Below are 20,491 nucleotides of genomic sequence, written 5' to 3'. Positions count from 1 at the left end.
CATTTTGATTAATTTTACAAAACTTCCAGCTCCTAGAGAAAGTTCCATTTTATAAGTTCAGTTTGATTCTAGATTAAAAATATTCCTGTCTGGTCTCAATATCAACTGCATTGCCATGTCAATTTATATACCAGTGCCAGGCAGGGTCTGGGTTTTTGGTTTGGTTTTAGATCATGCTTAAAATTTGCAGTTTTAAATTTGCTTTTCAAAATCCATTGTCAATACATTTCAAAAGCAACTTTAGTGTTGAGATTTGCATATTCTCCTATAATGGATTTAAATGACAAAGAAAATGCTTAAGTAATTTTTCTATCCTTGAAAATTATACAAACTTGACCTAGAATTAAAAAAAAAACTGACATGGACTGTAAAGAGTAAGGTAAATGTAAGAAAATAAAAATGCAAATATGCATTTTAGCAGTCTCTTGAATTTATTAACCTAAAAGGTTTAATTTCCATTTTCCTGCATCAGCTTTATTTATAAAATGTCCTGCCCTATAAATACACTGTTATTTTCTATAGTCAAGCACCCTCTTAACAAATCTTCTCATTAATATGTAAATTTAAAGTCAGATGGTCTTCCCTCTGACAGCCACATGAATTCCTAGTGCACTGTATAATCGGCTTTGACTTGGCATCCACTATTTATCATCAGAGATGTCAGTTAGAAAAATTATGGAAAATGCACCGCAATTGATATGACTGCAATCTACTTTGTCAACACTTAATTGTTCCTCAAATCATACATTTACATATAAACAGCCTAAATACTGATCTATAATGATGCAAATAAACTAAATTAAAAATCTCTCCTGTTTCTGAAGAAGCTTGTTTGTGTATGATGTGTTCATTTGAGAATTTATTGACAAAAGCAAGTACATCAGCTCATCTCAAAAAGTATTTCTACTAATTTTCAATTCTTCAAGAAAAGAAAACAATTCTGCTACCCTTCAAGCATATTAACATAAGTGTTCTTAAAGATTCAAAGAGAAGCAAAATTTTTCACTTTGGAAAGCAAATTTAATTATAGATAATAGCTAATTACAATATCTAAACACTGTGGGTTGGGGGCTCTAAGGTTAGTTTTGACAGAAACACAGTAAGCAAAAACATGAAAATGTATTAAAAGTCCTGTGATTAACAAAATATAAAGGAAAGTATAATAGACTGGGGGTATCAGGTAACTTTCTGGCTCTATCTTTTTTAAAAATGTTTTTATTTGCAAGCAGAAAGAGAAGAGAGAAAAAATGGGCACACCAGAGCTTCCAGCTACAGCAAATGAACTCCAGATGCGTGCATCTAGCTTTACCTGGGTACTGGAGATTCGAACGTTGGTTGTTAGGCTTTGTAGGCAAGTGCCCTAACTCCTGGTTCAATCCTTTATAAGCAATATTATCTCAGATGCAATGATTATATCTGTATGTGTGGTGGTTTGATTCAGGTGTCCCCCATAAACTGAAGTGTTCTGAGTGCTAGGTTCCCAGCTGATGGAGATTAGGGAATTAAACACCTCCTGAAGGGAGGAGAGTGTATTGTTAGGTGCAGGCTTATGGGTGTTAAAGTCAGTTTCCCATTGCCAGTATTCGGCACAGTCTCCTGTTGCTATTGTCTACCTTATGTTGGCCAGAGGGTGATATCCACCTGCTCATGCCACCGTTTTCCCCTGCCATCTTGGAGCTTCCCTTCGAGCCTGTCCGCCAAAATAAACCTCTTTTTCTTACAAGCTGCTTTTGGTTGGGTGATTTCTACCAGCAATGCAAACCTAACTGCAACAGTATGCCTCCATATTTTCATCTTTTCTGAAATGGAAAGCAGATACAAAGGCTGACCACATCTTGGTTTTTTCCACCTAAAGTCAAACTTTGCTTTAGGAGTCATTAAGTGAGCTTTGTCAATCATATACAGTCCTAAACAGCTGGAAGCACCATGAAATCAAAGCCAGAAAGCCTCTAGAAGCACAAATATCTGGGCTACTGACTCCAAAATACTGCAACAAAAAATGAGAATTAAAACAGAGAAGTGGGGATGGAGATATGACTCAGGAGTTAAAATCACTTGCTTTCAAAGTCTACTGGCCAGGTTCAATTCCCCAGGATCCATGTAAAGCCAGATGTACAAAGTCATGGCCATATCTAGTTCATCTGCAATGGCAAAAGGCCCTGGCACACTCGGATGGATGGATGGAGAGATACATGGAAGGAAGATAAACCAGATAGATAGATGATTGATTGATTGATTGATTGATAGGTAGATGATTGATAGATAGATAGATAGATAGATAGATAGATAGATAGATAGATGATAGTAGATAAATAAGCAAACAAACATGAAGAGGCAGGTTAAACAGAGACACAGGCATGAACCAAAGGTTGATCATCCATCTGGATGTTAACTTTATAAAGTGTATTTATACAAAAATCTTAGCATCTTTACGGTCCCTAATCCTAAGACTGCTGTAGGGACTTATTCTTCTAAACATTCCACAATAGTACTAAACAGAACAAATAAGAAACATATAGACACAATCCTATTATCTTGTGTATGCTGGGCTAAACAAGACTCTCAAATAGAACTTAAACAATTAAAGAGTAATTTACATTAATTAAAAAATGAAATGTTTTACTCAAAGTAAAATTTTAACTACCAGCATAACTGAAATTAAATGGTTACCAATAATTGCTTCTCAAAGGTCAACCAAGGGGTTATAAGAAATAAACTTATTTTTTTATTTTATGATATATTTAAAATACTTTTATAATTTAAAAAAAGAATATGATTAGAATTAGTGAAAATGTACAAATCTTCCATTTAAATGGTTTCCTTTTTTTTCCCCCTTTAAGATAAAACATTTTTCTCCGAGGAGCCATATGCAAAGCTGCATTAAAGAGGCAAAGTTCCCAGGCCCTTTGTCTAAACCTCCCCCACCATGGTGATGCTGAGGCATCCTGAGAGCCAACACACACATCTGAAAACCACTATGAGTCTGATAAGCACAAGGCCACAGTAAGATAGCAATCTATGATGATACCAAGTAACTTAGCCCAATTCCAGAAACTAGAATAATGACCAGACTTCTTCCTTATTTAGTGAAAAGTAATGATTGGGGCTGGAGGGATGGCTTAGTGGTTAAGGCATCTGCCTGCAATGCCAAAGGACTCAAGTTCAATTCTCCAGGTCCCATGTTAGTCAGATACACAAGGGGGTGGATGCGTCTGGAGTTCATCTGCAGTGGCTGCAGGCCAGCAAGGCGTACCCATACTCACTCCCCACCCATTTCTCTGTCAAATAAACAAAAAAATAAAATATGTGGGGGGAAAAGTAATGATCATGAAATTAACAAGCAAAAATACACAGGGAAAAAATGAATATAGTGCCAGTTTTCCCGACTATTTGTCAAAACAATGGACAGCATTGTATAAAAGTTTAACTCTTGCATTTGTACATACCTTAATTTTATCTAAAATAAGATGAAATAAAACTCAAAGCCTGCTAAAAAATAAACTACAAAAAACATTTTAATATTTGCTACATACTTTAATAAGGTAAAAGAATATTTGAGTCTAGTTTTTATAAGCAACAAGGCAAAGGATCATTTGCATAAATCTGCTCAAATGACTTGACAATATCAGGAAAGTAAAAGAAGCCAAATGAACCATATCCTTCCACACGGGGTGGAGGGATCTCATTAACATCTTTGGGTTGAACTGGTTGATATCAAACAAGATGCTAGCAAAACAACATTTCTTAGTAAGTTATTATCCAAGATGTCATCATCATGGACATAATTCCTTAATCCAACAAAACTGCACTTTGGTTAAGAATAAATAATAATAAAAATAACAGCTATATATGACAAGAAAAATATTTCAATTGTAAAATAGAAAGATGCAACCACTTTGCTAATACTAAAGTTGAGGGACTAGCCAGGGATATGTTATCCCAAAAACCAAAATCAGAGCTGGAGAGATTGCTTAGCAGTTAAGGCACTTGCTTGAGAAGCCTGAGGACCCATGACCAGATCTCAAGTAAGCCAGACACACAAAGGTGAGGCAAGCACAAGGTCGCACGTGCCCATTAGGCATTTGGAGTTCAACTGCAGTGGCTGAGGCTCTGATGTGCCAATTCTCTCTTTTGTCAGATGAGGTGGTGCACGCCTTTAATCCCAGCACTTGGGAGGCAGAGGTAGGAGGATCTCCATGAGTGCGCAGCCACCCTGAGACTACATAGTGAATTTCAGGTCAGCCTGGACCACAGTGAGACCCTACCTTGAAAAAAAAAATTGTTTCTAAGCCTCCTCTATCTATAAAAAAAAAATTAATAAAAAAAATCGGGCTGGGGAGATGGCTTAGCAGCTAAGGCACTTGCCTGCAAAGCCTAAAGACCTAGGTTCGATCCTCCATTACCCATGTAAGCCATATGCACACATGGCACATGCATTTGGATTTCGTTTGCAGTGTCTGCAGTCTGGAGGCCCTTATGTGCCCATTCTCTCATTCTCTCTCTCTCTCTCTCTCTCTCTCTCTCTCTCTCTCTCATCTTTCTCTCAATAAACAAAAATAAATTATTTTAAAAAAAACAAAGCCAAAGGGGGTGGTGGGGATGTTCAATAGTAGAGTTCATCCTTAGCATATAGGTTCAATACCTAACCCCCCCCCCAAAAAAATATGATGTAGCCAATATTACAAGGTTCTAGAAAAAAGACATATAAAAAAATTAAAACTATTAATGCTAACCAGTAAATCAATGTGGAAAAACATAAAACATGTTCCAGTTACTTGTAAGCTTATTATCTAAAATATGCATTGTGAGGATTTTTCCACTTTATGAAATTTTGTTCTCATTTTTTTCACTTTAACATTGTTTCTAACTAATAAAAGCAACAAGTTCTAAGTACTGAAGGCCTATGCTAAATTTGAATATAAGTCACTTTAACATCCTTTGGGGTTTTTTTAATCTGATTTTGTTTTGTTTTGTTTTGTTTTGTTTTGCAGTGTTGCATTTTGCTTCTGTTTTATGCAGCCCAGGCTGGCCTGGCTATCAGCAGTTCTTCAGCCTCAACCTATCTCAAGTGCTAAAATAACAGGCATGAGCCACCACAACCAGCTCACAGCTTACTTTTAATCTGTAATATTGCATTTAGAAATAAGAAGACATCAAAATATGAATGTATTATTCTTACAATAATTAAGGATTTTTTCATAAAATTTTAAAATTTATATTTGATTCATGTATATATATATATATATATATATATAGAGAGAGAGAGAGAGAGAGAGAAAGCGCTCTATTACAAACTAGTAATTAAATAAAAATGTTCTAAATTTTCATGTAAGTTAAAAAATAAGGTATGCTTCTAATGTTAATCGGCCTATGAAAATAAAGCATATTTAATTATTAGTCATAATAAAATGCTACCATTTTAAGTAAAATCAAAGGAAGTAGTTATAAAGTTAAATAATAGTTATCTATAAAATCAAGAAACTATCCTAAGTGTAAATACACGCTATTGACTTGCATTACTTGCTTTCACAAATTGGTACCTGAGACAGATTGAGCTCAAAAGTGTAAAAATCACCAGCAACAACAAAAAAAAACAATCTAGGGCTTGGTGTTGCCACTGTAAATACTGTACCATGTTGTCTCACTCCTAACAAGGGCCTCGTGCCAAGTATCATATGAAGGTACATCATTAAATGTGTATCATTCAGTACCAAAACAATGAGTAATTATTCTTGTATTTTTATACTAATTGCCTGTTTTTGAAAAAGAACACAAGCAAAATGACTTATGGTTAAAAATGTAAATTTCTTTATTTCACTGCCCTTTGCCTGCATATTTTAAAACCTTATCTACTCTGTTAGAATACTTCACAAGCAAGAGGTTGTTCAGCACTTACCTCTCTCCATGGACTGACAAACTGTGTCCGCGCATATCGAGTTAGCATGTGGATGATGACCACCTGTCCCCACTCTTCTACATCAACAAGTAAGTTGCAAAGCTTGCGGTAATTCTTGTGAATCAGGTCTATCCTATCTGGGCACACTTCTTCAAAAGCCATCACAACACTGCCAGCTACTAGCTAGAAAGGAAATAGTATCTCATTAAAAAGCACTTTCCATCCATCAAGGCTCTTACTCACATATAAAAGTACTATAATCAGTGTTATGACAATCAACAGTGAATGTATATAGACAACCAATTAAAATGAATATTCACATTTTATTAACAAATTTTATAGTACCACTTCCTTGATACTTTTAATACTTGTAATTATTTTCAAAACCTAATCATTTTCTGAAGAGATGAATTCAGATATTCCCATCAGGTTTAATGCTAATATTCACTTATATATAGATTAGATATTAATAATTATTTTTCATTTTAAAAGCTGAATTAAATTTTAATTTAAAGACTCAATTCATAGTTTTTAACAATATTCAGAGAAGGAATCAAGAAAATAACAAGAATCACACTATGTCAGTTTAAAATGAAAATAACAATTCCAAAATGAACTTATGTTAAAAAGTATACAAAGGTGCTTGGTCCCAAATGAATACCAATGACCTCACCAAAGAAGACCCTCAGTAGAACTGGGGTGGGGGATAGAGGTTATAAAAGTACAATCTTTTTATTTAAAAAAATCAAAAAAGTGTACAAAGAACTCATATTTTTAGCTTAAAAACAAGTTGAAATCTCACATATAAATCCATCTGTATTTACCAATATAACTTATTTTCAAAGAAAACAAACTCACTGAAATTTTAGTATCTCCATTTTACTTTTATAACTGTATATAAATTGGAATAATGTATTAGCAAAAGGGGCAGCTTTCCCCTTATTATGATTAATGGCTCATAAAGGTTGGCTTTTGAATTGTCATGTTCTTAAAAAACTAGATTCCTACAGTATAAGGATCCAAGGTAGGCAGAATATTTAAAACACAAATTCCTCTATATATGTACCACTGATACATGTTAGCCAACAATAAAACATGGTTTTGAAAAAACAAATTAATATCATACTCTTTCGGAACACTAGGGATTTTCATTTTAGTGTCTAAAATTTCCCCAATGACTGAAAATAAGCAATTAAATAGAAATGTAACTTACTGAAAGGTACCTTTTGAAAAATATTAGATGAAATGATATTCAGATTTTGAGTGTTTGTCCCTCTACTTGGCTGACATTTAGTTTATTAATATGCAACCAACAATACAATTCAAAGAAAACAACTCAGAATATAGACTTGCTATTATGCTAAACAAGTTTCAAGTCCTGGGGGGATTTTATGAATTACCAATCAGTATAAACGTGAAGCCGCATTTATTGACTCCAACCCTAACCATGTACTGGTGCCTGCTGATCCCAGCATGTATGCACCTCATTCGAAAAAGCAAAGAATTGATTATCTGTGTGAACTAAATAAAAATGTATTATATGTATAATTTTCTATTTGCTACTGATATAGAAAGGAAGTTAAGTGCATGTTTTCAACTTCACATTTTCATGTCTTCTGAATAAATTACTCTTCAGAAAAGATATTCACAGTAACTTGTTACCATAATTCTATTAGTTTAAAGTTAATGCAATTTAAAATCTCTTAAAATAACCAAGTTTATGACATCAAACTACAGAATAAGCTACTGTGTGTGAGATATGAACATCTATATACTTTTATATATAAATCAGTAATTATTATTTATAACCATTATTAAAAAATGTTTAAGTACACAAACCAAGTAACACCTAGAATAAAATAACATGAAATTGAACTCAATAGTTTAATTTTTAATGCTATATAAAATTAAGCATGTTTAAAACGAAATTTTCTTCTAAATGTTCATATACCAAACAACTAAATGGAAAATCAGCTAGTACATAATATTAAATTTATTAAATCAGAACTGTAAAGCACTAGCGCATTCTCTAACATTTACAAGTGCCATAAAAAGAAAAAATATACTTAAGTACAAATAAGGCTTAAAGAAACTTAAAAAGAGAATTTAGAGAGAACCTTCACAAAAACTGACCATTTTAGATACTTCACTGTATTGTTTCTTCTGTTTTATAAACAATCTGACCCTAAGGTAAATACTAGCAGAAGAATTGACATTTTGGTTTATTAAATGTTCAATATTCTTTAAAACATTTAGAATTATAATTAAGGGATCTACTCAGATTTTAAAACCAAAAAATATTGGTTTCTAAAAAGCAGACAGTTAATTTCCATCTCACTGTGTCAATAGTAGCTTTTCCTATAAGGGGAAAAATAAATCACTCCAACAAAACTGGCAATGAGCTCATCAAATTCAAATGCAGTTTTCCATTTATGTATTTTTTATATTAAAGCAATAAACATGGTTCATTTATCTCTCCTTGGTTGCCATGCTTTTCTGTGCTGTTGCTATGAACTTCAGCCATTAGCCGTGCTCCAAGGTAAACTACATGAACCATCAACAAAAGTGACGCCCCATCTATGGAGTTCATATTTTCTCAAGATTATCTATGCTAGTTGACAAGCTGGTAATGAAAAAAATCACACTAAGCAAATGGTTCCTCTAATAACAATAAATTTTCTATAAAATTATGAAGGGTACAAAACGTTTCCTTGCATCTATTTTGTCATGAATTCTAATTAATGCTGGGAAGACCTGAGAGTGCTGGGTCATCACAACAAGTGCATCCAGGTTTGATTGATAATATGTGTAAGTTGGCCAATGCTGCCAAGATTTCCTTCCCTTAAATTAATGGCCATCCAACCTGCCCTAATCATACAGCCCAAATGATATTCCGAACCTTCTTATTTCAATTTTCTTGAGGCATGGAAAATAAGAAAGATCAGTCATTTATCTTCTAATAGCTGGATAATAGATCTATCACAATAAAACATCTGTACAAACTCAAGGGTGGGATTTTTTTCCCCCTAACAGTGAGGCTTTTACCAACATTAAATCAATAACTTATAAAATGGTATCTTACCCCTACAATTTAGGTATGACTACCAAGTTACTCATTAGATATCATTTTGTAGCTAAAATTAAAGATAAAGATAGAAACCTTTCCATCAGCAAAAATATAAAAACAACACAGTTTTTCTAGGGGCATTAGGATAATTTGTCACTCTAAACAATCCTATTTCCTATAAGAAGTTTAAATGCTGCAGAGATTTTTTGAAATTAAGCTGAAAAGACTAGGATATCTTTGAAATCCACCTAAAAAAAAAAAAAAGGAGGAAATAAATACTGCCCTATCTTTGAAGCATTCTAACAAAAAGAAAATCCAGTTATAAGACCAATTAGGAACGTCTATATTTTGAAGAAAAATAGTGCCATACATTTTAAAAATACATCTATAAATAAACACTTAAAATTAGAAAGGTACTTAGACTATGCTAAATAGAGAAGGTAGCTAAATGTAATATGAATCTAGGAGTATACAATAAAAATGATAGAAACAAATATTAGAATTGTTTAGAGATGACAAATATACAGAAAATGTTCCCTTTTAATTTCACTGGCTACAGTTGTAAGGCTTCTAAGTCTTTATAAACATAATGACACCTTCAGACAATAGTTACCTACATGACACTAACACATTCTTCCAGTTGTGTTACCAGAACTGTATGTCTAGACCCAAAGTGATTTAAGTCTAAAAGAACTATTTACATGACAAACACTGGTCTTTTCTTAGTAATATTTTTATTGTATATTAAAAGACTGTTGTGTTCTCAATAGTAAGAAAACGTTCCTCAGGCTAAGGAAAGTAAGAGAAGGTATATCAGATTCAACAGAGAATAAATCAAGTTTTAGGCTATTAACCTTTTAAATATATACTTATCAGCTGTGACATAAGCATTGTCATTGTAGTGACAATAGGAAGCTTCATGGGACCATGATTAAACTCTTTTTCAAAACATGGGAATAAATTAGACAAGGTTCATTTAATTAAAATTGCAAAATAAAATAAAAGGAACATAATTATTTAATAACTGTAAATGGCACTGCTGACATTATATGTATCAGGGTTGGGGATGCAGCTCAGCTGATAAGAATTCTTGCCCACCATGCACAGGTCCAGAGCTTGATTCCCAGCACCTCATCACCTGTGCAGGCAAACAATCACAACTTCTAGGTTATGCTCAGCTGTACAGTGAGATCTAAGCCAGCCTCCCTCGAACAAAACTTGAATATGTAAAAATAAATATGGAGAATGTACCTGTCTTCCTATAATGAAATATATTTATATATGACCAAAAGAAAACACTAAAAAAGGTAGTAAAAATCTGGGTAGATATCAGAATATATCTTTTAACTTTCCATGGTGGATCATAACCACAAAAAGGGAAAAACAATCAGAAAATACTCTAAAGGCATAATTAATTAAATACTAGGTAGACAAGTTAGTAGTACCTAGATAATGCTGAATTCAAGTTTTTCGATCTAAATCTTTAAAAAACAAACCAAGGGATGGGAGATCACTTGGCAGTTGAAGGCACTTGCTTACAAACCCTGATGGCCCAGGTTCAATACCACAGCACACACATAAATCCAGATACACGAAGTAGCACATTCGCCTGGCATGCATTTGCTACAGCATCCCATGCGCACGTGCATGGAGGCTAGAGAAGGGATGTCAGGTTCACTCTATTGTTCTCTCTGCCTTATTTCTGTGAGATAGGGTTTCTTACTGACCCTGGAGTTTATTCCATTTTCTGGTTAGACTGGTAGACCAGCAAGCTCTAGAGATCTTCCTGTTGCTGCATTTCAGCACAGAGGTTACAGGCATATGTGGCCACACTCAGATTGTTTTAGGTGGTGCTGGGAATCAAACCCAGGTCCTCATTGTGTGCAGCACGTACTCTTACCCACTGAGCCATCACCCAGCCTCTTGAGTCTTCATTGTGAAAATGTGTCCTGGGCACCAAGAAAAACTGACTCACATCACCTAATCCTGACACACCTCACACAACTATCATATTTCAAAATTAAGAAAAAACACTCGGGAACAGCATCTTACATAATGTGGACATAGTTCAGGCACTTCCTTTAGATTAAAACAAAGCAAGGAGGGCCACTATGCCCACAATTAAGTACTACATTGATGACCTTAGTAAAAATACACCAGAGAAATTAAAACTCTTAGAAAACAAAATGAAAATTAAAACTGTCTCTCTTTGCACATACAATTCATTTTACAGGAAAACACTAAAAGAATGAGTGAGAAAAGTAACTCACACAGTAAAATAACGTTCCAAGGAAGCAGGATGTAAAAATATCAAGCAGAAAATAAATAGCATTTTAAAAATGCTAACATAATAAGTCAAGGATGTGATGACAAATCAACTTTGACTTAGTACAGCATTGAAGAAGGAAGATTAAAGATAAAACAGCACCAAGGCAGCCCTACCAGTGCTCCAAGCTGTACTGAGGCAATCTGGACTGTGTTCAGGAACTGAGCACAAAGGAAGCAAGTTTCTGACTATGGGAGGGGTACTGTAAAGATGGCAAGGGAAGAGCCTAGAAGGACCTGCGTGCTGTGATCAAGTTGGGTGTCCTAGCACTTTTTTTACAGAAAGAAAATACGTCTATGTCTTTAATTGTTTAAAAGTAAACATACTATATAACACTTTAGGAGAAATGAGTGGCTTTTAATAGTTGGGCAAAAGTCTGTCTATGAACACTAAGTATACTATTTGATGAAGGAAAAAAAATTATTAAAAATACTACCAAGTAAGCTAAAAAGGAGACATAAAGGAAGAGAAAGGAAGGGAGGAGGGTACTTAATAGGTTGATATTGTATATATGTAAGTACAATGATTGTGATGGGGAGGTAATATGATGGAGAATGGAATTTCAAAGGGGAAAGTGTGGGGGGGAGGAAGGGAATTACCATGGGACTTTTTTTATAATCATGGAAAATGCTAATAAAAATTTTAAAAATAAAATAAAATAAAAAAATACTACCAAGGTTGGGCATGGTGGTGCACACCTTTAATCCCAGCACTCAAGAGACAGAGGTAGAAGGATCACTGTGCTTTGAGGACCAGTCTGATACTACATAGTGCATTCCAAGGCAGCCTGAACTACAGTGAGATTCTACCTTCAGAAGAAGAAAATAATAATAATTATAATGATACCAATTACTATCACTAGGACCATAATAAATAATCCAATAATCAACAAATATTGAGCACCTACTAAAAATAACTGTTCAATACTTTTTGGTTTTCCTTACTGTACTTTGGAAATAACTGGTCAGCAAACAAAAGTAGACATTCTAAATTTTCTTACAATTGTTTCCTGTAAAATTCCCTTTGACTCCTCTTTTAGTTGAAGAATTTTTAACATTTTATAACATGGTATCAGATAAGGATTATATATACACAATAGCTGTTTCAACCCAAACAATTTCATGAATTAGAAATTATAAACCCTACAAATTTACAAACAAAAGTTTATAAAGGCTTATTGCATAACTACTGACACAAATTCAATTCTAATTCCAAAGACTAGAGTTTGTACCTGTGATAAGATGCATCCTAGCCATGTGTGATGAGCCATGTCTGTAATCCCAGAGGCAAAGTCAGGACAATCACCAAGTTTGAGGACAGCCTGGTCAACATAGCCAGTCTGAGACCAGCCAAGGTTATATAGAGAGACACTGTTTCAAAGAACTAAAGAGGGGTAGGTAGGCGTACTATTTGGAAGACACGCACATACTCCCAACCCATCCACCTAATTTCCTTATTCTGTAATGGAGCAGGAAAGATGATAAACCACATTTAAAATAAATGATCTGCTTCTTAAAAATCATGCTATTCTCCAAAGTATTTAGCAAATATCTCACATATAAAAGAAACTGAATATTTTTAAATTATTAAAATTAAATAAGGGCTGGAAAGATGGCTCAGCCCTGCAATGCCTAATAACCCAGGTTTAAGTTCCCAGTACACACATAAAGCCAGATGTGCAAATAGGCATATGAATCTGGAGTTCATTTGCAGTGGCTGGAGGCCCTAGTGTGTCCATTCTGTCTCTCTTCTATCTTTCTCTGTTTGCAAATAATTAATTAAATAAATAAAGCAACCAAGTATCAAGAATATAGACTTGATATCTGGACCACAGAAGCAGATAACAGGCCTGTGATACAGGAGACAAAAAGGATAATTCACTTTGTGTGCAAATCTATATTGGATTACCTTTTAAATTATGTCAGTTATGCAGAGAAGAAATATATGGAAAATTTCTCATAGACACAACCCTAAAAGAAGTTTGCTAGATACACTAGGATTTAAACCCAGTAATGCCCATGTATAACAGATTTTCAAAGTTGTAGAAATTACTAAAGAATTTTAAATGTACTAAAACATATTCATAATGCAAACAAGCAGTAAAGGAGGACTGAGAAAAACACAATACAGAAAAACAGGGAAATTTGCTAAAATCCCAACTATTTACATTAACTGTGAATGAATCAGTCAATCCAATCAAAAGGTACAGACTATTAACCTGGAATAAAAGTCAAGGCACCGATATGCTTTCTATAGAAGGCAAACAGGTTAAAAAGTGCTGACCAAATACGAGCAGTTAGAAAAAAAAAGCACATTAAAAACAGCAACCATAAGAAAGCTAGAATGCTGGACCATCACACACACAAAGAGATTTTAAAACAGTGTCACGACAGATAAAGCCAGATATTTTATAATGAGAAAAGAAATATAACCAATTACAAACATATGCACAGCATCAAAGCTCTTAAGCGTGTGAATAATGACAGAACTAGAGATATTCCGCTATCCTGCTTTTAGCAATGGACGGAAGCAGCAGGCATGACAACAACCAATAAACAATGTAAACACTATAAAGCAATCAGACCTAACAAACCTTTACAGACCACTCCACCCAACAAGCCAGAAAATCCATTCTATTCAATTGAAGACTGCACATTCTCCAGGACAGAACATATACTAAGCCATAAAATAGAATGAAGCTACTAGACAACATTATTCTATGCTCCCTGAAAAGATATATAATCTTTTTCCTCAGTAGTTTCAGTCATAAAAAATGGGTAGAGTAGCTTTGGCTAAGATGCCAGCAGACCAATACCTTCTTCAGTGGTCTGTTCATATACCCCATAATTTACCTCTATTCCTACATCTTTCTACCATGTCATGAGACACACACACACACAAAATGAGGATGGAAGAAAGGATAGAACAGATGCTGACATTTTCAAAAGATCGCTCATTTTAATCAGTAAGTTTTGGCAGTCAATAAAACAGGCTGGGGAGTTGGCTTAGTGATTAAAGGTGCCTGCTTACAAAGCTCATCGGCATGGGTTCAATTCCCTAGTAACCACAAAAAACCAGATGTACAAAGTGGTGCATGTGTCTGGAGTTTGCTTGGAGAGGCAAGAGGCACTGGCATATGTGTTCATTCTCCTCTGCTCCCCTCATAAGTTATAAAACAGGGGCTAGAGAGATGGCTTAGTGGTTAAGGTGCTTGTCTGTGAAACCTAAGGACACAGATTTGATTGCTCGTTACCCACACAAGCTAGATGTATAAGGTGCTACGTGCACCTGGAGTTAAGTGTACAGTGGCCTGAGGCCCTGGCACGTCCATTCTCTCTACATGTCTGCCTTCCTCTCCCCCACCCATAAATAAATTTAAAAAATACTGTTTTAAAAAACAAACACAAAACCAGCTGTGACAATTCCATAGCTGTACAATTATGGAAAAAATAGATTTTTTTAAAGAAATGTTTGAATGTGAATAAAAATTTGCAGAAGTGACACATGTCTACAATCCCAGCACTAAAGAGGCTGAGGCAAGATTTCCATGAGTTCAAGGTCAACCTGGGCTACATAGCAAGTTCCAGACCAGCCTAGACTCACTATTGAGATCATCTTCAAAAAAATTAACAAATCATTAGCTGGGCATGGTGGTGTACACCTTTAATACCAGCATTCAGGAGGCAAAGGTAGGATCACTGTGAGTTGGAGGCCACCCTGGGACTACATTCTGAATTCTAGGCCAGCCTGAACTAGGGTAAGACCCTACCTCAAAAAATAAAAATAAAAAATCTAACCAATTAGATAACAACAAAGAAAAATATACACACATTTGTAATGCTAAACCAAACCCTTCTGTTTTTCAATAACTCTTTAATACTTCATTTTAAATCAACATTTAAAAATTGTAACAGGGCTCGAAAATGGCTTAGCAGTTAAGGTGCTTGCCTGCAAAGCTTAAGGACCCAAGTTCAACTCCCCAGAACCCACATAAACCAGATGCATAAGGTGACTCATGTACATAAGGTCACACATGTGCACGAGGTGGCAACATGCATGTGGACTTCAATTACAGCAGCTAAGACCCTGTTTCACTAATTCCCTCTCTCATTTAAAAAAAAAAAAAAAATCATAAGAAAGGGCCAGAGAGATGGCTTAGCAGTTAAGGAACTTGTCTGCAAAGGCTAAGAACCCAGATTTGATTCCCCAAAACCCACATAAGCCAGATGCACAGGGTGATACATGCATCTGGAGTTTGTTTGTAGTGGCTAGAGCCCTGATGCACCCATTTTCTCTCTTTTCTCCCCCTCTCTCTCTTTCTCTTGTGCATGTACGCACAAATAAATAAAAATAAAAATCATAACAAGCCAACTGATTAGATTTAGAAGTTGCCAGGCATGATGACACATGCCTTTAATCCCAACACTGGGAAGGCAGAAGTAGGAGGATTGCTGTAAGTTCAAGGCTACCCTGAGACTACATAGTGAATTCCAGGTCAGCCTGGGCTAGAGTTAGACCCTAACCCGAAAAGAAAAAATCAGAAACTTCAATTATGAGTCAACAATTTAACCATAGATTCAAGATTTCCCCTCCCCAACTTGCCCTTCATCAGACTCAGATAAGAAATCATGCACCAAGCTGAAGTCTAAATGGCATCCTGCTCATGACATGGAAGGTTTTGGTCTTTAAATATTTAAAATATACACATGCACAGGCTGGAGAGATGGCTTAGTGGTTAAGTGCTTGCCTGTGAAGCCTAAGGACCCTGGTTCGAGACCCACATTAGCCATGGCTGGAGGCTCTGACGTGCCCATTCTCCCTTCCTCCCTCCCTCCCTCCCTCTCTCTCTCTCCCTCCCTCTTTCTCTCTCTGTCGGTTACTCTCAAATAAATAAATAAAATTAACAAAAAAATTTAAAAATAAATAAAATATACACATGCACTCTACTAATATTTGTAGCATTATTAAATCACCAAATATGTATCAAATATACAACAGTAAATAATACTATGTAAATAAAATGCAATTTTACTTCAGTACAATAAAAAGATTACTTACCGTGCTTTTATCTTTCAGAAGTTTTTCAATTACTTCAATCAACATCTCCTTCTGCTCTGGATCCAGACTAAAATATAAAACAAAGTCATTTTTTTTCCTGTAATTCTAGTTCTACATGGCCTCATCACTCCTGAATGCTGAGGGATTTTAGAAAAGGAGAACAATAGCAACAATCATTTCCAAATAAAAATAAATTTAATGCAAATGGGAAAGTTTTTCTCAAAATGTGTCCTAATCTCTCTCTAAAGTTGCTCATATTGACTAAACCAGATATTAATTCTTTTAAAGCATCTCATAAACCAGTTGACTTCTAAAAGCAGTTGGAAAACTTCAAGAAAGTAGTTGCTAATACCTATAATATCACAAAATATAATATCACAAAATCCGTTTTCATTTAATATTTTATTTATTTATTTATTTGACAGAGAAAGAGGGAGAGAAAATATGGGGGTGCCAGGGCCTCTAGCCACTGCAAAAGAACTCCAGATGCATGCACTTCCTTGTGCATCTGGCTAACGTGGGTCCTGGGGAATCGAACCTCAGTCCTTTGGTTTTACAGGCAAATGCCTTAACTGCTAAATCATCCCTCCAGCCCCCTTTTTCATTTAATGTGAAAAAAAGTAACAAGATAGCAAATGTTTTTAACCATGGGTATATAATTATAAAACTCCAACCATCATTTCCAAATAATAATTTTGTATTACATTAGCTTGCTAGTGGAGACATGCATTACAAAACTTGCCATCTAAAGTCAAAACAATCAGGAGATAGTAGTGCGATGAAAACATCTGACATAGGAGACAGGCAGTCCTGAGCGACCAGCCTGCTTGATGAAAGTAGGGAGAGGTATGTATGAGTTGGAACTGGACAATAAACTGGTGTCCCACAATGAGATGCATTTTTAAAATATTACTGTAAGCTTGGATCTTATTTCACAAGTTAATAAAGAGAAAAAAAATAATGAGTGAATAACATAATAAAACTTTCTCTGACAGTTAGTTTGAGTTTTTATAAACATTGTGTAAGTTTATTGACTATTATAATTCCTTGAGTATTCAAACATTTTACTTTTTCGTACTTCCAGCTCAATTCCAATTAAGTCCCTTTCCATTTTATTTACATCTTCAGATTCTGCTAATGTTTATGACATAAAGAAATTAGGGATGTAGCTCAGTGGTTGTTTCCCTAACATGATGGCTCTTTTCCTATGGAAGACACTGCTAATGGCCCTTTGCTAGTATGTTAATGAATTGCAGATCTGCTTTAATTATTTGGCATATGGTTGATTTCTTCCTCAAAGGTATGGTGTTATTCATTAGTAAGTCCCTTATCTTCTCCTAGTTTTAAACTCTAACACATATAACACAATAGTGATCAACACCACCAGAAATACACATGGTCTCCAAAAAGCTTACAGAATAAATGTAAGAAAAAATAAGAAATAACTGTGGTACATAATCATATTTAGAAAACATGTTTTATGGAATGGAAAGATAGCTTAACAGCTAAAGTACTTGCCTATAAAGCCTAAGAATGCAGGTTCAACTCCCCAGAACTCATGAAAGCCAGATGTTCATCATGATTCAGGCATCTGGAGTTCATTTGCAGTAGCTAGAAGCCCTGGCTCAACCATTCTCTCCCTTCTTCCCTCCCCTCTCTAATAAATAAATAAAAACAAAATATTTTTAAAAAGAAAATGTGGGCTGGAGAGATGGCTTAGCAGTTAAGCGCCTGCCTGTGAAGGCTAAGGACACCGGTTCGAGGCTCGATCCCCCAGGACCCACACTAGCCAGAGGCACAAGGAGGCGCATGCATCTGGAGTTCAAATTTGTAGTGGCAGGAGGCCCTGGCGTGCCCATTCATTCTCATTCTTTCTCTCTCTCTCCCTCCCTCCCTCTCTCCCTCTCTCTCTCTCTCTCTCTCTCTCTCTCCCTCTCCCTCTCCCTCTCCCTCCCTCCCTTCCTCTCTCTCTTTCTCTCTCTCTCTGCCTCTTCCTCTCTTTGTCTGTCACTCTCAAATAAATAAATAAACAAAAAATTTTAAAAAAAGAAAACGTGTTTTCCATAAAGATCAAGATATTATAGGATATTTGCTAAAATATCATGCAATATAGTATGGCAATATATTTTAAAACCACTACATGATATAACCTTGTCTTAAAAAAATCACTATACTTTTAAAAAGTATATAAGAAGAATGTAGGAATTCTGGAAAACATACTTCAGGAAATGAGTAGTAGCAACAAAAAAAAGATTGAAGGGAAAATAAAGATAAGTGAGTTGTAAGGAGAATACACTTAAGATTCTACTATGTAATAAATGAGGGGGGAGTGTTTCAATTTTCTGTACATGAGCCAGACTAGACAAATGAGAATTCAAATTCTGCTTGAAGTTATGAAACCTAAAGTTAACAAAGGCCTTAATAAATTCTGAAATAAAAATCTTCATGGGGTCTTTATAACCAAAACAAAAATATGTTTCAAGAATATGCATAGGAGAAAAACATAGTCAATGAATTTAATTAGTATGAGGACATGCTAGTCATAAGAGCTAATTTTCAAAAGCCTCTCTGGTTTATAAGATTCCACATAATATTATAGATCTTTGACTTTATTAACAAAACACCTACCTATATAATTTCTGTATTGCATGGGCTGCATTTTTCCTAACATATGGTGACAAGTCAGCAGAAGCTTCCTTGATAGCGAGCATCATGATGGGTACAATAATTGGCACTCTGATACTTGAAAGGACCCTCAAAGCACTTGCACGGATTAGTTGGTTTGGGTCCTGAAACAGAGCATGAACAAAAATATCTATCAAAATCACAAGTTTACAATTTTCAAAGGCATCTGTAATAGGTAAATATAGTTCATGGGTATATATACAGCATGATGAACATAACAATAGCAAAAGGCAGCTACTTAATTTGAAATGAACAACAGCATACAGAAATGGGTAAGAAAAGGGAGTAAATGTTTGTATCTCTGAATAATAATAATAAAAATAATAAAGGAAAGTAGTACTTATAAGCCTAATTGACTATTATGAAACATACTGGGTTTTAATATTTCATAATAAAATGCTTTGTATCATAATTTTACCTTCAAGTGTCTCACTGTCACACTTTGAACAACAAGCTGGCACATCAATGAACAGTTGATATGTGACAATGATAATTATACTGAACTTAAAGAAGCCACAATTTATATGACACCATTCTGAATTGTTTTCCAACGGTACTGAATAGACCCTATGAGAGGCCTTTTAGCTCTTTCAAGCCACTACTGGGCTCTTTCGTGGACTGCTGGCCCATTTCTTGAGATGACACACCTTCGGCTATGCAGAAGCCGTGTAACTATTTGCCTGATCACTCAACATTTACCTTGAGAGCCCGCTGGAAGGTGCTTATGGACAAGAGGGCCAGATCCTGCTGCTCTTCAGCATATCGGACCAGGTAAACATACACCAGCTTCTTGATCTTTTGGAAAAAAAGAAAAAAGAAAAATGTCATTTACATCTACCAGGGTAAAAATTTAAAACACAGTATTTTATAAACCAAGATCCATTCTCAGTTTTCCTGAATTAAATAACTGAGCTTGGTCACACCTTAAATTGTACAACAAATGTTATTTTGTGTGATAATGATGGCAAAGAAAAAAAAAAAAAAAACAGCTTGTGAAATAAGAATTGTAAAATCCTTTCCGTAACAGCAACATCCTACCAACGTATCTCCCTCCTCTCATTGGAAATGTTTTAAATCTCTAAGGAAATTTGGTATAATATTAAAGAACAAAAGACTTTAAAAATCAAAGCTACAAATTAAGAACAACTTGGGCCTAACTATCTTTTCCATGAAGGCTTACATTCCTCATCTATCAAAAGCTGCTGGAGCTCCAACTCTTAGTAATCAAATACAACTGTAGTTAAGATTTGCCACTCAGTAAGAATAATGTGTGACAATAATAACAATTTTTATATTGTATTTTTATTTATTTGAGAGAGAGAGAGAATAGGCACACAGGGCCTCCAAACCACTGCAATCGAACTCCAAGTGTGTGCGCCCCATGTGCATCTGGCTTACCTGGGTCCTGGGGAATGGAACCTGGAACCTTTGGCTTTGTAAAACAGGGGCTAGAGAGAAG

At 35.1% G+C, this 20,491-nt stretch overlaps 1 protein-coding gene across 4 annotated transcripts in view; it reads right to left on the bottom strand.

Moving 5' to 3' along the window:
* Nucleotides 1–20,491, bottom strand: part of Ap3b1 (adaptor related protein complex 3 subunit beta 1) — a 242,170-nt gene that overhangs the window by 172,643 nt on the left and 49,036 nt on the right. For all 4 annotated transcript variants that reach the window (XM_045133439.1, XM_004651665.3, XM_045133440.1 and 1 more), the window contains exons 4-7: nt 19,732–19,827; nt 18,976–19,136; nt 16,348–16,414; nt 5,897–6,079 (exon numbers count right to left, since the gene is read on the bottom strand). In XM_045133439.1, coding sequence (XP_044989374.1) covers nt 5,897–6,079; nt 16,348–16,414; nt 18,976–19,136; nt 19,732–19,827 — 507 coding nt within the window. The remainder of the gene's footprint in view (nt 1–5,896; nt 6,080–16,347; nt 16,415–18,975; nt 19,137–19,731; nt 19,828–20,491) is intronic.

This window comes from Jaculus jaculus, chromosome 14 (genome assembly GCF_020740685.1).
Source record: "Jaculus jaculus isolate mJacJac1 chromosome 14, mJacJac1.mat.Y.cur, whole genome shotgun sequence".
NCBI classification, from domain to species: domain Eukaryota; kingdom Metazoa; phylum Chordata; class Mammalia; order Rodentia; family Dipodidae; genus Jaculus; species Jaculus jaculus.
This window is presented reverse-complemented; position numbering and strand designations above follow the sequence as displayed.